Source organism: Argiope bruennichi, chromosome 6, assembly GCF_947563725.1.
Source record: "Argiope bruennichi chromosome 6, qqArgBrue1.1, whole genome shotgun sequence".
NCBI lineage: Eukaryota > Metazoa > Arthropoda > Arachnida > Araneae > Araneidae > Argiope > Argiope bruennichi.
In genome coordinates, this window is record NC_079156.1 from 103,517,383 (window position 1) to 103,535,720 (window position 18,338).

At 29.4% G+C, this 18,338-nt stretch overlaps 1 protein-coding gene across 1 annotated transcript; it reads left to right on the forward strand.

The window, feature by feature from the left end:
* Positions 1-50: 50 nt before the first annotated feature.
* On the forward strand, positions 51-16,144 carry LOC129971882 (homeobox protein ceh-36-like). The gene is made up of 7 exons (XM_056085859.1): positions 51-59; positions 952-1,111; positions 2,992-3,164; positions 6,453-6,693; positions 8,802-8,876; positions 12,716-12,850; positions 15,813-16,144. The coding sequence occupies exons 1-7, from the start codon at positions 51-53 to the stop codon at positions 16,142-16,144; spliced, it is 1,125 nt and encodes a 374-aa protein (XP_055941834.1).
* The last annotated feature ends 2,194 nt before the right edge of the window (positions 16,145-18,338 follow it).

An 18,338-nucleotide genomic window follows, 5' to 3' on the forward strand; every position in this document is an offset into this window, starting at 1 on the left:
TCCAGTTCAAAGCAATTTTGAATTGTCATTGTCATAGGCAGACAGATATAATGTCAGAAGTATGTTTTTGGAACTCAGGGTGGTCTGAAACATAACGATTTGTCAAAATTCCAAGTTTCGGAATTTTTGATGATTTAAAATTTCCTCTATACTTGAGAAAATAAAATAAAAAGCGAAAGTATAAAAGTATAAAAGAAGTATAAAAATAGTAGTGTAGAAAGTATAAAAGAAGTATAAAAATAGTAGTATAGAAAGTATAAAAGAAGTATAAAAATAGTAGTATAGAAAGTATAAAAGAAGTATAAAAATAATAGTATAGAAAGTATAAAAGAAGTATAAAAATAGTAGTATAGAAAGTATAAAAGAAGTATAAAAATAGTAGTATAGAAAGTATAAAAGAAGTATAAAAATAGTAGTATAAAAGTATAAAAGAAGTATAAAAATAGTAGTATAGAAAGTATAAAAGAAGTATAAAAATAGTAGTATAGAAAGTATAAAAGAAGTATAAAAATAGTAGTATAGAAAGTATAAAAGAAGTATAAAAATAGTAGTATAGAAAGTATAAAAGAAGTATAAAAATAGTAGTATAGAAAGTATAAAAGAAGTATAAAAATAGTAGTATAGAAAGTATAAAAGAAGTATAAAAATAGTAGTATAGAAAGTATAAAAGTATAAAATAGTAATAAAAGAAAGTATAAAAATAGTAGTATAGAAAGTATAAAAGTATAAAATAGTAATAAAAGAAAGTATAAAATAGTAGTAATAGAAAGTATAAAAGTATAAAATAGTAATAAAAGGAAGTATAAAATAGTAGTAATAGAAAGTATAAAAATTCAATCACAGTTATGTAGTCGTATTAATTTCGTAATACAAAATGCCATTTCTGAAACAGAGCACGGTACTATGGCATTAAATTTCATCATTTTAACTTATCTTTTCATTACACTTTAGGATGGACTTCAAGGTTATCCAAGTGCATATGCAGCCCTCAGCGGGTCCAGATACATACCTTTAGGACCTTCTGCAGCGTTGGATTCGGTGTTCAGACCAGCCACGGCACCCTTTTATCAGCCATATGTACCATGGATGGCAAGACCGTACACATTGGAAGGCAAGTAATTAAGAATAAATAGTATAATTTGCATTATATTATAACTGTTTGCTGAATTTCGATGTTTTGCAGTTTGTTTGAAAGACGATAAATATAAATTTAATTTCGCTAGAAAACAAAAACTATATATATATGGTACTTGGAATATATTATACATATTTTTATTTTATCTCTTATGAAAGTAGGCATTGAGAACAGTACTGTATTTGTAAAAAATCCGTTACAGTAAATCTTCTTCTGAATGGCGTTCTACTGATTACTTCAAAACAATGTAGTTTTTTGAAATTAAAAAAACAAAACAATGTTTGAAACACTTTTAAGTTTTTATTAATGTAATTATCCAATTCGCAAAAAACTGTAAAATCTAAAAATTTTATTTAAAGTTTTATTTTTTATGCAGTATAGAAACAAAATTCCTTTTATGTGGTGTTAAATCTCCTTTACTTAAAATTTCTGATATAAAATACCATAAATTACTAAACAACAAAAATTAAAAAACAAAACAATGTTTGAAACACTTTTAAGTTTTTATTAATGTAATTATCCAATTCACAAGAAACTGTAAAATCTAAAAAAATTTTTAAGTTTTATTTTTTATGCAGTATAGAAACAAAATTCCTTTTATGTGGTGTGAAATCTCCCTTACTTAAAATTTCTGATATAAAATACCATAAATTACTTATTTTAATAGTACAATATTTTGGTATAGGTCTACTTGTTTTAATGAAAATTTTCAACATTTAGTATATTATTATACTCATAATTTCAGACAAAATGAAAATAGTTTAAAATATTTTAAAACTTTAAAAATATTCCACATTCTTTTAAACAATTTAACATAAGAAATAATTCTAGTACTTTTCTGTCATAACTGATATTGAGTGAGTATAGATATGGATATTTTTTTTATTTCTCGAACTTTCATTAAAGAACATATAAAAAAATATCAGTTCCAACAATGAATATATTGCATTATTTTAAATTATTTTGTTGGCTTAAACAGAAGTTAAAATAATTATCCTCAATGTAAAAGCCTTACTTGGTTTTTATATCTTTCAACTTATTCCAAACCAATTTGTTATTTTAGCGACATTTAATTTTAGATAATTAAATTATTTTGAACTAAATTTATGCGCTTAAAAATTACCTGTGATTTTGCATGAAGCTTTATCGAATTTCTCCGATATTACGATTTTTTTTGTAATACTAGCTGCTTTTGGCGACTAGTTAGTTCGCTCAGTTTATAGACTTTTTAGGTTCTTAAATGATTAATTTATTATTTGATACAATTGAAAAACATGAATTCAGTCAGTATACTTCAAATTAAAAAAGTATATATACTACGAAATAAAAGCAGAGGTGAAAATGCTACTACTGAGTTAAATGACTGGTAAAAAAACGTTACTGAATATTTTAACGTATAGTTTGAATTCCTTCATAGCATTTAAAAGCATTTTTCCATATAATGTACCAAATTGAATTTAAAATATATTCATTTAAAGGGGAAACTGTGCAGAAATGAAATTGATATCATTAAAAAGATAATTTTTTTTGTGACTTAAGATAAGATCATTTTTTTGTAAGATAATTGTTTTAGAAAATATGAACATCAATTTCCATAGGGAAGTTATAATGATATGACTAGACCTAAAATTAAAGTAAAATCACCAAAATTGAAATATTTTGAAGCGATTTGTCAATTTTTTTTTTTTTTTTTTTTTTTTGTAACCGTTTCTGTTATCCATATAGAGTATCAATTTTTAAGTGAGTTTTTAGACGACTGATATTACGAATTTTTTTCTAAAAAATAAATGAATTGAATATGGTTTTAAGACGACTATGGCGTCTGTAACATTAGTCTATAACATTTGATGAAACAGATTTCAGGAATGCGGCCTCGGCTCCGTTAGGAAAACATAGACGTAACAGGACGGCCTTTTCGCAGCAACAATTAGCAGCTCTGGAGCAGACCTTCGCTAAGACTCAGTATCCGGACTTGGAGAATAGAGAGAGCCTCTCACGGAAGACAGGACTACCCGAACCTAAAATACAGGTGAGAGGAAAAAACATCATAAAATAAAAATTTGGACACTTTTTTTTTATTTTTTTGTCATTTTTTTTGTGGCAATTTGTATTTGTTGTCATTTCTTTCATTTATTTTTGGCAATTTGTATTTGTTGTCATTTCTTTCATTTATTCTTGGCATTTTGTATTTGTTGTCATTTCTTTCCTTTATTCTTGGCATTTTGTATTTGTTTTTTATTTCTTCTATTCATCTGTGGGTAACTGCATTTTTATATCATTTCTTCGGAGTATTTCTTTTTTGTAACAGTTTGTATTTGTTATCATTTTTTTTCTTTTTTTTTGCATTTAATTGTTATTCTATTCATCCGTGCCAACTACACTTTTAAATCATTTCCTATGGGTGTATTTTTTTGTAGTAGTTTGTATTTGTTATCATTACTGCCGTTTCTTCTTGGCATTTTGTATTTGTTTGTTAATTCATGGATTCATCTGTGTGAAACTGTATTTTTACAATATTTCTTGTATTTTTTTTGTTGCAGTTTGCATTTTATATCACTTTTTGAGTGGTTCTGCGACACTTTTTCTTTCCTATGTCATCAAGTTTTTTTTAAACAGTTTTTATTTAACAATTTGTTCCATTATTGCGTGTCAGTTTATTCTATGGCACAACAAAATTACAATTTCAATCATTTTGTTAAATTTCTCCGCGACAAATTGTATTTTTATCCCCTTTCTTCTGTATCAGTTTATACTTTTCTTATCATTTTTTTTTTCATTTTAATTGTTGTAATTTGTATTTTTCTTCTTATTCTTTTTCCTTTCAGTTGTTATAATTTGTGTTTTTCAACAGATTTTTTTTACATTCATTATTTATAACTAAGAAAAAAATATAGGTTTTACTTTCAAGCTCCTTTTCAATCCATTAAACGTTATCAGAACAAAAAAATAAAATAATATATGAATTATATTATAAAAATAAGTAAATATATAACATTGTAAAATACGTTATTTAATTACAACATATTATCATAATAAATTATTAAATATAAAAAAATTCACTCTCAAGATATGAAGAATTTCGGCATTTAAAATAGGAAAAGGAATATTTTGAATTATGTCTGTATGCTTAAAAGAATATAGTAACTCATACACACAACTAGTCTAGATGGAAAAAAATTTGTCAGATTTTTATTTATAATAAAATTAAATAAATTATTAAATACAAATATTGAAAATTGATTTCTAATAATATTTCTGAATATTAAAATAAACATTTGATGAAATAAATTTTTTTTGCAAAAAAGAACATGAAAATCTCTGATTAGCTATCATTTTATATATACTTTTTTTATTAATAAAAATAGTATTCATGTGATATCAAAACATAGAAAGCTCTCGTATAAAGCTAGTTCCTATAATGTAAAATCTTGAAACCAGTCAAAGCTATATTGGGCAACTGTGTTCTTATAAAAGGCAAAATACTAAATATAAATGCATAATAAACAAGTAAAGCAGAAAGTGCGACTCGAACTGAGGACTCGGAACGTAATTTCTTTCTAGAATGAGGTGCTAAATAATTAAAAACAGTAATCACTAAATTTATTAATACAAAGACATTCCAATGCCAAATTGAATTACTCTGAAATGACTAATGATAAAGTTTATAAAATTTCCCCCAGTTTTTAAAATTATAAAAATATTATATACATTTTTGCATAATCATTTTTGCTCTTCCTCAAAGAAATAAAATAATACGATAAAGATATAAAATGTTTTTAGCAAATGATATAAAAAATTTATTTTGTTTCTAAATTTCTGTTTTATGAGATAAATTTCATATTATGAAAAGTTACTATTACAATAATAATGTTTATTATGTTTTTACTGTTACATAAGTTTCGCAAAAAATATAGTACAATACATTTTTTTCTTACTCGAATGCGTATAAAATATGGTAATCGTCAAAAAATTGGAACTCCAGATTTTCACGAATGTCCCCGACTTCGAAAAACACACTTTTGGAAAATGTCCGTCTGTCTATCTGTGACAAAGATTGCTCAAAAACGCTTTGCGCTAGACGTATGAAAAGAGGAAGACCGGCCTTCCAAAATTCGAATATAAGTGAACACACTAACTACAGAATAAAGAGAGCAAGAAAAATAAAATTCGATACACAGATTTAGTATAGACACGTCAAATTTTGAGATAAGAATGAGAAAGGATTGATTGTCTGTTCTTTAGAAACATGTTAAAGCGGTTATTCAAAAACGCAATGATTTAAATATATCAAATGCATGGGTTTTTGTGACTACAAGTGCAGTTTTGTGTCAAATCTTTATTTCAATCGATTTAGAAAAATGTGTCGAAAACACAATTCGATTTTCGAATGCTGTTAACCGTATGTCGGGGATTCATTGCCAACTAACTCGCCAAGGATGACACGATATATTCAGTAAAAAGGTTAAATTCATGCCAAAAAAAATTTCATACCTATTGTACTCCAGTGTCATGCAAAGCTTTCTCTGGCATGATAAGTTTATTAGAGAGTACGCGAGAAAATTTCGGGGAGACCATTCATGTTGGCTATATTAAATGATTTCATGTAACGCATACTGAATTAAAAACAAAGATTTTACAATAACTGGTATATTTTCAATGAGCAGTTTGGATTGTTTTAGGTTTTACGGTTCAAAACTCATTCAATCAGCTATCCTGAAGTAATGAATTCATTTGTCTTCTTAGGTTTGGTTCAAGAATAGTAATGAATTCATTTGTCTTCTTAGGTTTGGTTCAAGAATAGTAATGAATTCATTTGTCTTCTTAGGTTTGGTTCAAGAATAGTAATGAATTCATTTGTCTTCTTAGGTTTGGTTCAAGAATAGTAATGAATTCATTTGTCTTCTTAGGTTTGGTTCAAGAATAGTAATGAATTCATTTGTCTTCTTAGGTTTGGTTCAAGAATAGTAATGAATTCATTTGTCTTCTTAGGTTTGGTTCAAGAATAGTAATGAATTCATTTGTCTTCTTAGGTTTGGTTCAAGAATAGTAATGAATTCATTTGTCTTCTTAGGTTTGGTTCAAGAATAGTAATGAATTCATTTGTCTTCTTAGGTTTGGTTCAAGAATAGTAATGAATTCATTTGTCTTCTTAGGTTTGGTTCAAGAATAGTAATGAATTCATTTGTCTTCTTAGGTTTGGTTCAAGAATAGTAAGGAATTCATTTATCTTCTTAGGTTTGGTTCAAGAATAATAATGAATTCATTTGTCTTCTTAGGTTTGGTTCAAGAATAATAATGAATTCATTTGTCTTCTTAGGTTTGGTTCAAAAATAGGCGAGCTAAGCAACGAAAGCTGCAGAAAGGCAATGACAAAAACTTTTCAGTTCAAGACAAGTGCAAGGACGTTATAAGTTCCACGACCACGTCCCCTCAACGGTCTCTAATCGAAAAGGATATGGGAAACAAGTCGACCAATATCCAAAACAGATTAGACGGCGATCCTAGTCATAACATTTCAAATGCAAGGTTAATGGAGTGTTCTTCATCTCAAGTCAAAGGTCAGGAATCAGATTTTATCTTTTGAATTAATAAGTTTATAATTATATAAATATAATTAAATGTTAGTATAAAGTAAATCAAAGTTTCTCAAAATATGGTATATTTACGATTAATGCTATAATATATTATTCTTGGTGGTACAATGTTTACATAAAATATTCAAATAAAAATTCAATATTTTTGTAAACTGACACATTTGTTAAAAACTTTGTTTCAGCCTTTATTATCCTGGTATGCATAATTGTAAAACATTCTACGTTCTTTGAAAAAGCTGACTTAGAATTCTTTAACTGTTTGTGTTGTCTGTGATTTAACAAAATAGTCCAATCCTTATCTTTCATGAAGATTTCTTGTTAAAGTCATGATGAACTCAGTAGCTGCGAGCCGATTATGAAGGCAAAAGCATGAAAAAGCAATCACTATAAAATATTTTGAATTTGTATAGCATTAGAAAAGAGTTTGCTGATATAGCGTTTCTGGTTTTGTGGGAAAATATTAACCGACGTAATACAGAAGTTAAACTGAAGACAAAATTCAAATAAATAGGAAATTATTTTTAGTATATAAAAAAAAATTGAAATTATTGTGTATATATATGTATACTATAGTACAGTGACAGGCCGTATGGTAATTATGGTTCTGGAATTAATATAAAAACTTTACTAGGAGTTTAATTTGATGAATCGCAGCATCATTCTAGTTCAGTTAATTAATTGAATTAGTTAATTAATAAATTAAATTAATGAAGATAAGACTTCACAAATGGAAATTGAATCCAACGAAGGAAGTTCATTCGTCACATTCATTCTTCAGTAACGAGTAAAAGACTTTGCTAAGAATTTAATTTGATGAATTGTAGCTTCATTTCAGTTCAGTTAATTAACTGAATTAGTTAATTAATAAATTAAATTAATGAAGATAAAACTTTACAAATGAAAATTGAATCCAATGAAGCAGGTACATTCGTCCCTCAATAACGAGTAACAGACTTTGCTAAGAATTTTATTTGATGAATCGTAGCTTCATTCCAGTTCAGTTAATTAATGGAATCAATCATCTCAGTTAATTAATAAATTAAAATTAATGAAGTTAAAACCTGACAAGCTGAAATTGAATCCAATGAAACAGATGTATTCGTCACATTCTACCTCATGAATAATAAATCTTATTATCGGATTAATGAATTATAACTCACTACTTTCTACAATGTATAATATATTTAAATTTTGCTAAAATGTAAAAAAAAATCTTCATAAATATAAATGATTAATAAAAAATAAATTGGTTTATTTTTTAAACTTTAAGCTCTCTATTTAGAAAGCATTATTTTTCGAGTAGAAATTGCTTTTATAATAGTACATATCATTTAGATTCTTATTAAGGGATGCAAAAGTCTGAGAAGATCGATAGAAAGAGTAATAAAGAATAAGACAATTTTTTTCAGACGGCTAGAACGAGCTTAAAAACAACTTTTAAGCTTATAAGAAACTTTAAAAATAAAGAAATAATCATTAAATATTTGAGAAAACAGTTTCTCTCAAAAAGTAAATTCCATAAAAAACAAATATGTTGTGACATGATACAAATATGATATAATTTGATGTGAAAAGTAAATTCAAGAAAAAATAAATATTTTTGAAAAATATGATGCGATTTGATGCAAATATGAAGGGATATTAAAAAGTAAATTCCACACAAAAAATAAAATGAAATAATGTTTCCATCCAACGTTTAACAATATTTCTTAACTATCAATATAATTACAATTCAAATATTAGGCGAACAAATATTTTTTCATAAAAAGTAAAGGGATATTAATTAAAATTGTTCGTAAACAATTAATTTAATTTGAATAATCTTGAAAATTTTTAAAGGCAAAAAAGAGGCTGGCATCTAGAATCTAACCATAAACCCTTGCTTACAGAGCGATTACCTCGGCAACCACGGCACTGGGTTGCTGGAAGCAAAGACAAATTACCAACATTTAAGCTATGGCAAAACTTTAAAGGCTATTTTTCTCGAAATTGCCTAGATTTTGCACTTTGATATTTTAATGAAATAGCATCCTAAAGTTATATTACTATTATACTAAATCTTATCCCCCTAGAGAGTCTTGACATTAAGATCGAAGAACTATCTCAGCCTAACCGATTCCAAGAAAGACGACGAATACACTGGTTTGGTAAGCGACATATTGAATCAAGTCATATATCCCTCCACTGCTTCTGAGATTTTGAAAAGAAGTTTACCAGTTCAATAGTCACAATCTTTATGAAACACAATTCAAAACGGAAACTTTGTATCAAATTTTGCTATTTTATACAAATTGAAATTTGTAAATTTGTATTTGCACCCACCTGTAGCTTCAGCGAAGGATGCAAATCTATTCATTTCTAATTTCTATCGGAATACCTACTGTAAGAAATGTATTGTTCAAAGTGTTTACTTTCAAATATGATCCAATTATATTGACATTGCAATTCTAGATTTTATTGTATTATAGTAAAAGCTCATATTATAAGCCAGTTAACAGCTACGATACACGAGCAATTACTTTTGTATTGTGGTCATGTTACTGAGCTGCGAACCACAAGGTCCCAGGTTCTATCCTCGCTCATCTCACTTCGCTACAGTATCTTGTTTCCCTTTAATAACATAATTGTTGTTACTTTTATGTTTCTTCAAACATAAAAATAATTTCACATGCTCGTTTGTAATGGCAGCTAAAAAATTGTTGTATTCAGCCGCATATTAAGGAAAAATGGAAACTGGAATCGGATTTTTTTATTTTTTTTTTAAGTTTCTTTGCCATAATTGGCTTAAAACGCTGAATATGTACATAAATATTTTATCTTCGATCTTCTCAAGTAGACACAGGGTTATTTATAGCTACTGATTCCTTCTTTCGTCCCTTTCTCATCACCAATTTCACTAATTTTAGCAACCAAGTCAAAACCTCACTTTGTCTAAATAGTGTCTATCTGAATATTATGTGAGAAATTTTTTTTAATTTGTTAAGAGAATTCTTTAAACTGATCTACAAACAAATTCAAATCTATATATAAATCTTGTTTCAAATGAAGTTTTTATTTTTATTTTTCTTAAATTTTTTTAAACGATGCAATGTTACCAAATATTATTTAATAATATCGGACTATTAAAAGTAATAAAGCATAAACTTAGCTTAACTCTTTAAAGGGCCATATTATGCTAAAATATTTTTAGGCTTGAAATTAGAATAAGAAAAGGGATTCATTTAGCTTATTAGATAAATTTAATTTGATTAATTAATTCATTTGGTTAATTAATAATTAAGTAAAAAATTTTGTGTGAGATAAACAACTGAAGCATCTAAGTTTCTGACTTACTAAAAAAAATTGTCAGAACTTATGCCAGCCTCATAAATTCATACAAAGATTGATAAATTTGGTGGGAAGCATACTTCCCACGGCCCTAGAAAGGATTAAAATATTTATTGAAACTTTTGCTTTGTATTAGGTTTGGAGCGGAACTGCAAGATATACATTTATAGCCACATGGCTCATAACAAAAATGACTCACTTAAAATTCTGTATTTGTTTACAAATATTGAAACTAATTTAGAGAATAAATTTCAATAAAACTCTTTTAAACTCCGTCAAAAATACTATGATTAAAACAACCGTAAAGTAAAATTAAATTACAAAAAAATGTTTCGTTCTTTTTTAAGATTATTATTTTAGAAGAATTTTAGAAAAATGGTACTAAATTAATTTAATTTCAGCCCAATGACTTGCATTATCGCAAAAATGAAAACAAAATGACGAACACTTTGACTTAATTAATAACTCAATGAGTCGCAAAAAAATTGAACATTTTTGTTTTGTTTAGCATGCTTATGTTCAAGAATATTTTATAAATATGACTAACAGGACCGGTAGATTTTATAAAGCTTAGAGTTTGTAATCTTTACAGCATTTTATTAATTGTCTAAACAAGCATACAAAAATTCCTTACGTCTTTTATAACATTCATCCAATTGCAAGTATATACCCATTTCTAACTAGCTAAAAAATAGTTACTAGGCTACGATTAGAATGAACAATCTGAATATAGTTTCAAATTCGAAATCTTCTTATAATGTACAGATAATAAGTCTGGATTTTATAAGCGGAAGACCGTAGATCCCAGATCCAATACCATTGAGAATCCGCCATGTATTTAAAAACTAATGCATGTGAAATTTACCGTTGCGGAACAGCCTTCATAATGGTGTATTATGGAATTTTAGAAGTAACATCCATATCTCTAGTGTTGTCTTCGTCATCTTGCCGTAATTCAAAACAACAAGCCATCATGTAGCTTCAAAAAATATTATTAATCGAAGATATAAAATATAATTTAATTTTTGTTTTGTTTGTTTATTGAATACAAATCCCATACGGAAAATTCCATTTGATTGAACTAAATGTTCCAATATTTAGTGGATGAAGGTCCACAAGGTAACGAGACGAGTATAATGGGTAAAGAATATGCAGATTCTCTAGCCAGAAAGGCAAGTGAAAGAGAAACAATATATTTTCATCTAAAAAAATCCTCTAAGTCACGGGTTAAACTTAAAATTAGAAAAACAGTTATGTTATGCGAAAATGGCAAACTAGATGGGAGTTGTTTTTTTTTAGGGGAGGGAGGGTTGTTGATTTCAGTGATTTCGGAAAGAGGCCAAGGATACTTTTATATAACCAAATGTTGACTTCATGGTTGTTCAACGTTTCATACTCATTTCTTTGGATATCATGAGATTGTGACTACGATATTGATGAAGGAAATGTGGGACATTATATTTATGGATCCTTAAATTTCAGATTAATAAGAGAAAAATTGTTTTCAAACAGTTATAAAACCGTGAGAATTTTGGGATAGATTCAGCATAAGACTGGAAAGATTGCGATTAAGAGCATTGTGCCTTATGGCACTTTATAAGCCCGCTGACAGTTATCTGTCAGCAATTTAAGCCGAGTGAGAATCTTGTGTTTCTTCGGTGGCGCCAACTAAGGTCAAGAGTATAGCTTAGCTACTTCATGCGTCCCACATTCGCTTGTGCAACCCCTTTTTACAGGGGGCACATTTCACACACCTCACAGTACAGAAGAAGAAAAACATCCAGGTCCGAACCGGGACGCCCAGATCACGGGGAAGACGCGCTATCTCTATACCAGGATGCCGGCTGAAGAGCATTGTACAAAATGTATTGAAACATCTATTGCATAATAATGTTCAGAGAGTACAATACTTATAGATACAATACTTACAGAGTACAATACTTATAGATACAATACTTGCAGAGTACAATACTTATAGATACAATACTTACAGAGTACAATACTTATAGATACAATACTTACAGAGTACAATACCTATAGATACAATACTTACAGAGTACAATACTTATAGATACAATACTTACAGAATACAATACTTATAGATACAATACTTACAGAGTACAATACTTATAGATACAATACTTACAGAGTACAATACTTACAGATTGAGATTTTGAGCAGTGTTATGTTTTGCCAAATGTTATACACTAATTGTATATATGTATATTTTGTTATAATTAATTTTTAAAATTATCTTTTGTCTATACTTTTTCTTTACACTTACGGTCTATTATATTTTTTCATTTACTTTTATTTTCCTTTTTTGTTTTTCTTATACTTTTATTTTCATTATCTTGTATCTTATATTTGTCATTCTGCAATTTACTTTTTTATTTCTTGCACTTTATCTTTTCAAAATTCTGTTAGAATGATAGATTTCGTAGTTTCTAAATCTTCACTTATCATATGCAAATTTTGTATTGCATTTTATTGACTTTGTTTGAAGTTATAAGGTATAACGAGTTTGAAAACCTTTGCTATGCGTGTCTGATTTGTTCTATTAATGTCGCAATGACTAAATCACCCACATATCCACTTTGGATGGTCGGGTTTCCCTACCTTGGCTTCCTTTACTAAATATTCTTCTCTATATTTTCAGATTCTAGTTTCAACCGGATTCCTGCTGAAGACGTTTTGACCAGAAACTCGATTCCGAGTTCATCCGAAACAACATACGAAAATGCTTCTGTGGAAAGCACGAACTTCAAGGCGAAACTGACCAATGGAAACTCAAGTAAGCATTAATGATAATTATTTCATTTATGGCGGTAATTATTTAATAATTAATATTTCTGGTTGAAAGTAATTGAGTACCTCCATTAAAAAAAAATTAATTTTCCTGCTGTATTTTATAAAGGGTGTCCCAAAATTGACGCAAGATTTGAATTTGTCACCATTCGTGAGTAAAGTGTTGTCAACCCTATTAAAAAACCATTTAGCAAATGATAGTTTAGGGTTAGGGAAAATAGATTTGAATTAAATAAAAAAACACAGTTTTTTTCTTTAAATTATTATAATTTTATTGAATTGTAAAACACACAAGATAGGATTATGTATGGAATAACATAGGGTAAATGGCATTCATGGCTTTGCTCGCACATACGGACTCTATTGACGAAACTTTCCATGACCAGTTTGCATAAATGTATCTGACTTACGTTGATGTAACGTTGAGTTTCCACCTTAAATGCACGCGTGCTTGTGGGATTGTTAGTATAGATCTTTGACTTCAAATAACCCATTAAAAAGAAATCCAAAGCCGGCGTCCTGGCATAGGAGTAGCGCGTCTTCCTCGTGATCTGGGAGTCCTGGGTTCGAATCCCGATTCAAGCATGGTAGTTCTTCATCTGTATTCTTTCTGTGAGGTGTGTGAATGTGCCCCCCTGTAAAAAGGGGTTGTGCAAGCGAATGTGTGTGAGTTTCATGAGCTAGGAGTCAGACTTCTGCCCTCGGGGGCTAAGGGGTATTTACCCTCAGAAGCTGCTGCATCCCCTTTCCATGGTAATGCGGACACGACATCATCATCAAAAGAAATCTAATAGTGTTAAATTACCCGATCTTGGGGGTAAGTTCTCAAATTTCCGAATTATAGCCTCCATACTTTCATTATTTTTGAAATATTGTTCAATAATGAAAACAGGTTGTTCTATCGTGCAACGCCCCATTTTTACTAATCCTAAATTATCAGCTGTCAAATGGTTTTTTTAAATAGGGTTGCCAACATTTAGTGCACGAATGGCGGCAAATTCAAATCTTGGCAAATTTTGGGGTACCCTTTAGTTGTTAGATTTTCAAAGGACAGAAACAAGACAAATTCTTCTGAAAACACGAAGACATTGTTTATTCGTAAAAGAAGCAATATCAAGTAATATTAACTTTTATATTTTTACATATAATGTTGGAGGTTTTAATTTCAATTAATCTAATATATCTAGTCAAACGTTGAATGAAAGATTTAAGTGGGAAGTATAGAATCTTCAATTGGTCAAAGCAGTCTAAAGCAATTCAGACAGATAGTTCTAGGTATATTGTGATCTCTATCATCTATCTTTACTTTTGGTTATTATTATTCAAAAATTGGATTAGCCAACCTAAACCTCATTAGCAAATTCCTCGTTGCTAGCGGTCTGAATTTAGGAAGTTTTCCACTATTTTTCGTCAAGCGAGGTTCAAATATATGCCGGAATCCCCTAAGAAAACACTACATCTCCAAATATTGCATCAAAGTCAGGCTTTTATCTATGATATTTTATATACGATCATTTCTACTAACAGAGCATGAAATACTTCCATCTTTTGAATCCTTGATTCACGAAATTGGTTAGATTTGGTAAACCAACTGGAATCAAAATCCCTACCACTCTATGTCTATTATAAAGAAGCTATTTTCTTGAAAAGTAGAAAAATAGCTCATTTTTAATTTCTCATATACGTAGTATACAGAAAGTATAGTAATCGGCAAAAAAATTCGTACTCGAGATTATGAATCTCCACATTTTAGATCGCCCTGAGTTCGAAAAACACATTTTTTGGAAGTCCGTCCGTCTGTCTGTTTATGATAAAAATAACTTAAAAACACTTTGCGCTGGTCTGATGAAATTTTTTATACGGTCTTTATCGATAAAATTTGACAGAAATTTGCAAATTGAATGAAATATGCTCAGAGGAAGTCTGCCTGGCCAATCGTTCGATTATAAGTTTACACAATAACTACAAAACTCTAGATAGATAAGATTAAGATATAAGATTAGATATACAGATTTAACATCCAGAGTGTAGACACCTGTGAAATCTTGAGCCAAATCCAACAAAGGATTGATTGTCTGTCGGTCTGTACTTTCAGAAACATGTAAACGCAATGACGTAAATATAAATTTGGCATGAGATTTTGTGACTACAAGTGCATCTTTGTTTCAATCGGTTGAGAAAAATGTGAAAAAACAAATTCGATTTTCGGATACTATTAAAGGAATGCCAGGGATTAATCGCCAAGGATGACACGACAGATTCATTAAAAATACTAAATGCATGCCAAAAGATGATATTTTGTAACTATTGTAGGCCAATGCCGTGCAAGGCATTCTCATTAAAATCCTAGATGGGCTCACCTCTTGGCGACTTATTTGAAATCTCGCCAAGTTGACTACTAATTGAATATTTGTTATTACTTTATTTTTCAATTAAAAAACGATACTTGAAGGCCAGAAATAATAATAAATAAAATAAAATAAATATAATAAATAAATAATAATAATACTAAAATAAAGAAAGAAAATAAAATAAATATAATAAAAAATAAATAAATAAATCCACCTAGGTTGCCACATTGGCGACGCTATCACCACTCGTTTGGCGGGAATTCAAAAAGACACCAAGAGGTGGGCTGTGCTTGGATCCACCCGGCATTCTCTTTTATGACCAGTTAATGAGAGAGTATGCAAGAAAGTTTTCGGGAGACTGATCCCACTGGATCTCTACAGTAAACAAGAAAAAGAATTACTTTTTCTGCGAATAATTGAATTATTAATTAAATATAAGTATCGCCATTTTGAAGAAAAGATGAAAAGATTTTCTCTCTTTACTTTACCCCATAAATAAATTAAAAACCATTAAATTAATCAACAAAAATCATTAAATTAACTATGAACAATGTACAATGAATGTTAAAATGTAAGATTGTTTTCTTTTTATTCCAGGTTTTCCAGTGTCTCCTAAACCCCAAAATAACGATTATGAAGATCTCTCCTCCGAAATCCCTCAGCCATCTGACACCGTCAAACACCACCCTCTCAGCTTTTGGGCAGGGAAGTTACCCACATACATCAGCCCGCCTTCAACTGACCCCCAATGCCGCTTTCTACCCATGGTTTCATCATTTCTTTACCCTCACATACCTGGCAATTGGCCGTACGCATATTATGGAAGTTCCACAAGCACTAGCGAAGTACCGTACGATGATAAACCACAGTGTGTAACATTGACCAGGACTGGCACTACCGATCCTCGCTACAATGAAAGCGAATCTTAATTTGTGAAAACTTTAAACCTCTGTGTTTGTTATCTTTGCCCACCACCAAAGTTACCTTGGACTTCAATATGTCATGTGTTACTGTCCTTAGGTGTTAATTTATTTCCAATTCTGTTTACCAGTTTATCTCAAAACAAATATATTTGATTGTATTTCTAGAATACAAAGATAACAAATTTTGAATTGTGCACAAAACACCTTATTCGTTATTCTTCCTTTTTTCCCATTAGATACCTTCTTCCTAATAGATGTTAAACCTACTGGATATACGAAGCATAATATATATGAAGACCAGGAGTCCACGGATACATAAATGGGTTCTCGCTTCCCTGGAAACTTCAACAATATAGCGATTTTTGAGTTAGCTATGTTTCCACTGAAGAAGCAGCGTACCTCTTACGGAAGAAGTAGGCAAATGAATCAGTTATGGGTCAGTACCTATTGCTCAGTGTTGCGAATAGTAACCCTCTAGTAAGCTTATTCGCACTGCCAAGGTCATTCAATGACAAGGATATCTAAGTTCGCGAGATATCTTTCTACCTCGCGAACTATCCAAATAATAAACAAGATCTATCTATCATGATGCGATATCTATCTATCATAGCTTTCTTTTTTGTTATCCATTCTTTCCGTATCCTGACCACTGTCTAAAAACAGAATTTAAATGCTTAAATATTAATCTTAAAATTATACTAAATTAACTGTCTTAAAGCGATATAAATCACACCAAATATATCAAGTTAGCAATGTATCACTGCAACTAGTTTTAGTTTAGTTTGGTTATATTAACGTCCCGTTTTAAAGCAACACTAGGGCTATTTTGGGACGGACCTCGTCATTTTGAACCGTGGTCAGAGGACGAGGACGACACCTGAGCTAGCAACCCCCCTTTCCATATTACACCACACCAATGACAGAACGTTTAGTCCGGATGTTTAGCGTGCACCATACCCGCTTACACGACGGTTCTTTGGTGGAATCGGGTCTCGAACCTGAAACCCTCCGGTACCGAGGCCAAGTTCTTACCTCTAGGCCACGCCGGCCGCATCACTTCAACTACATAAACTCCAATGTAATTCTAATTTTTCAATTAATTAGTATTTCAATTGAAATAAAATTTAATAGTGAACATCGAAAACTGATAAATTAAAAATCTAATACAAAAAGGATTTTTTTTTCTTTTTCAATTCATGAATTTTGATGCACAAAAATGCATACTATGTACGTATTGGTGAAACAAATGCTCGCCAACTTTCTGTGAACTGTTTACTTGGAACACGCACGCACATCATCTGCAATGGCAAATTTATTAAATAAGATTCTTCTAGTGCGATTTTCATTACGAAATAAAAAAAAAAACCTTCACCAATGTCTTTAATTTCAACTCATTTAAATACATTGTAATTATTTCATATTAGCCAGAAGTTAACGTATCTGCTTTTTGAGAGAATTCAAGTTAGTTGAAAATAAATTAGGCTTCCTTATAAAACTTTATTCCATGGCTTTAAATAATTTTTCTTTTATAATATTTTTTCTACCATACTGTATTAGATTTCAGTATCGTAGAAATATTTTTTAACTGTGATTAAAAATTCTATGCGTGAAATTCTCATTCATTGCTGTATCATATACGTTTGATTGAAAATTAAGTTTGTAATTAGGAATATGTAAATAAAATATTTTTGCCTTGCACTTTTTTTTAAGTATCTTTCCATTAAATAGTTAACCAAAGATGCATTAAATTAAATATTAAATCTCTTTCTATTAATTAACTATTTCTAAAGCAACCTTTCATTAAGGTAAGATTAATATTTATTATAAATAATAAAAATCCCTGTCAATTTCTATCTTAATTGCCAATAAAGATAAAGGTGAATGTGCATTGCGTGTTGGCACACTACCAGTCAAACCGTTTGACCTAAGGTAGTAATCGGAACAATTTAATTTTAGAATTTTAATTAAGAAAATTTTTGGTCATTATTACACAAACTTACGAAAATACTGTAGCACTAAAGCTCTTTTTAGATAATCCTAAGATTAAAAAAAAAATTATATAACAGAAAAAGTTTTTTCTTAAAAAGATAATTTATTCACTGTTCTTAATTTATGAAATATTTTAAGCGTGCTTTATAACAATATATTAGTTGGCAGAAGTGAAATTCAAATCGTTTTAATTGTTTTTAACCCATTCTCT

Excerpts from the sequence above, each read along its gene's own strand:
- LOC129971882 (XM_056085859.1), top strand. Across the intron at positions 1,112-2,991 it reads AAGACCGTACACATTGGAAG|ATTTCAGGAATGCGGCCTCG; the intron begins GCAAGTAATTAA and ends TTGATGAAACAG. Across the intron at positions 8,877-12,715 it reads ACGACGAATACACTGGTTTG|ATTCTAGTTTCAACCGGATT; the intron begins GTAAGCGACATA and ends CTATATTTTCAG.